General features: G+C 45.3%; 1 protein-coding gene across 1 annotated transcript in view; it reads right to left on the reverse strand.

The window, feature by feature from the left end:
* LOC147819389 (GTP-binding protein Rheb-like) overlaps positions 1 to 525 on the reverse strand; it is a 6,281-nt gene that overhangs the window by 4,589 nt on the left and 1,167 nt on the right. Inside the window, exon 2 of the mRNA XM_087172807.1 lies at positions 77 to 148. Coding sequence (XP_087028933.1) covers positions 77 to 148 — 72 coding nt within the window. The remainder of the gene's footprint in view (positions 1 to 76; positions 149 to 525) is intronic.

A 525-nucleotide genomic window follows, 5' to 3' on the forward strand; every position in this document is an offset into this window, starting at 1 on the left:
GGGACAAACAGAGACCGTGTCAGAGTCTTGAACGCCCCCCCCCCCCAGTGAAGGACCAATGACCACGCAGACTCACTGTTCTCTATGGTGGGGTCGTAGGAGTCCACAAACTGCCCCTCCACAAACTGGATGGTGAGAGACGACTTCCCTACAAACACACTCTCAGGTCAAATGGTGACATCACACACTTTAGTACAACACACACACGAGCATCACCTGAACCGATGGCAGCGACTGACTTCAGTTCAAAGCTCTGACCAGTAACTGTTACACGACTAATCAATGAAATCAATTCATCTACGTCGCATATGTTGCTAACGTACGCAACGTAACCAGGAAGTGGACGGGGGATGGTTTTTGTAGGGGAAAGCAATTTGTTGTGAAACAGAAAGTTGTTTATTAAATATAGTTTATCTGGATTGTCTTGTTTTCATAATCGCTGGAAGACTAAATCGTAATCGAAAAAGAAAATTTGATTAATCGCTCAGACCCAAACTGGAACTTCTTACGTCCCCGTGTCACATT

This window comes from Seriola lalandi, unplaced genomic scaffold (genome assembly GCF_002814215.2).
Source record: "Seriola lalandi dorsalis isolate HSWRI2012SDOR001 ecotype SW California unplaced genomic scaffold, Sedor1 jcf7180002053809, whole genome shotgun sequence".
NCBI classification, from domain to species: domain Eukaryota; kingdom Metazoa; phylum Chordata; class Actinopteri; order Carangiformes; family Carangidae; genus Seriola; species Seriola lalandi.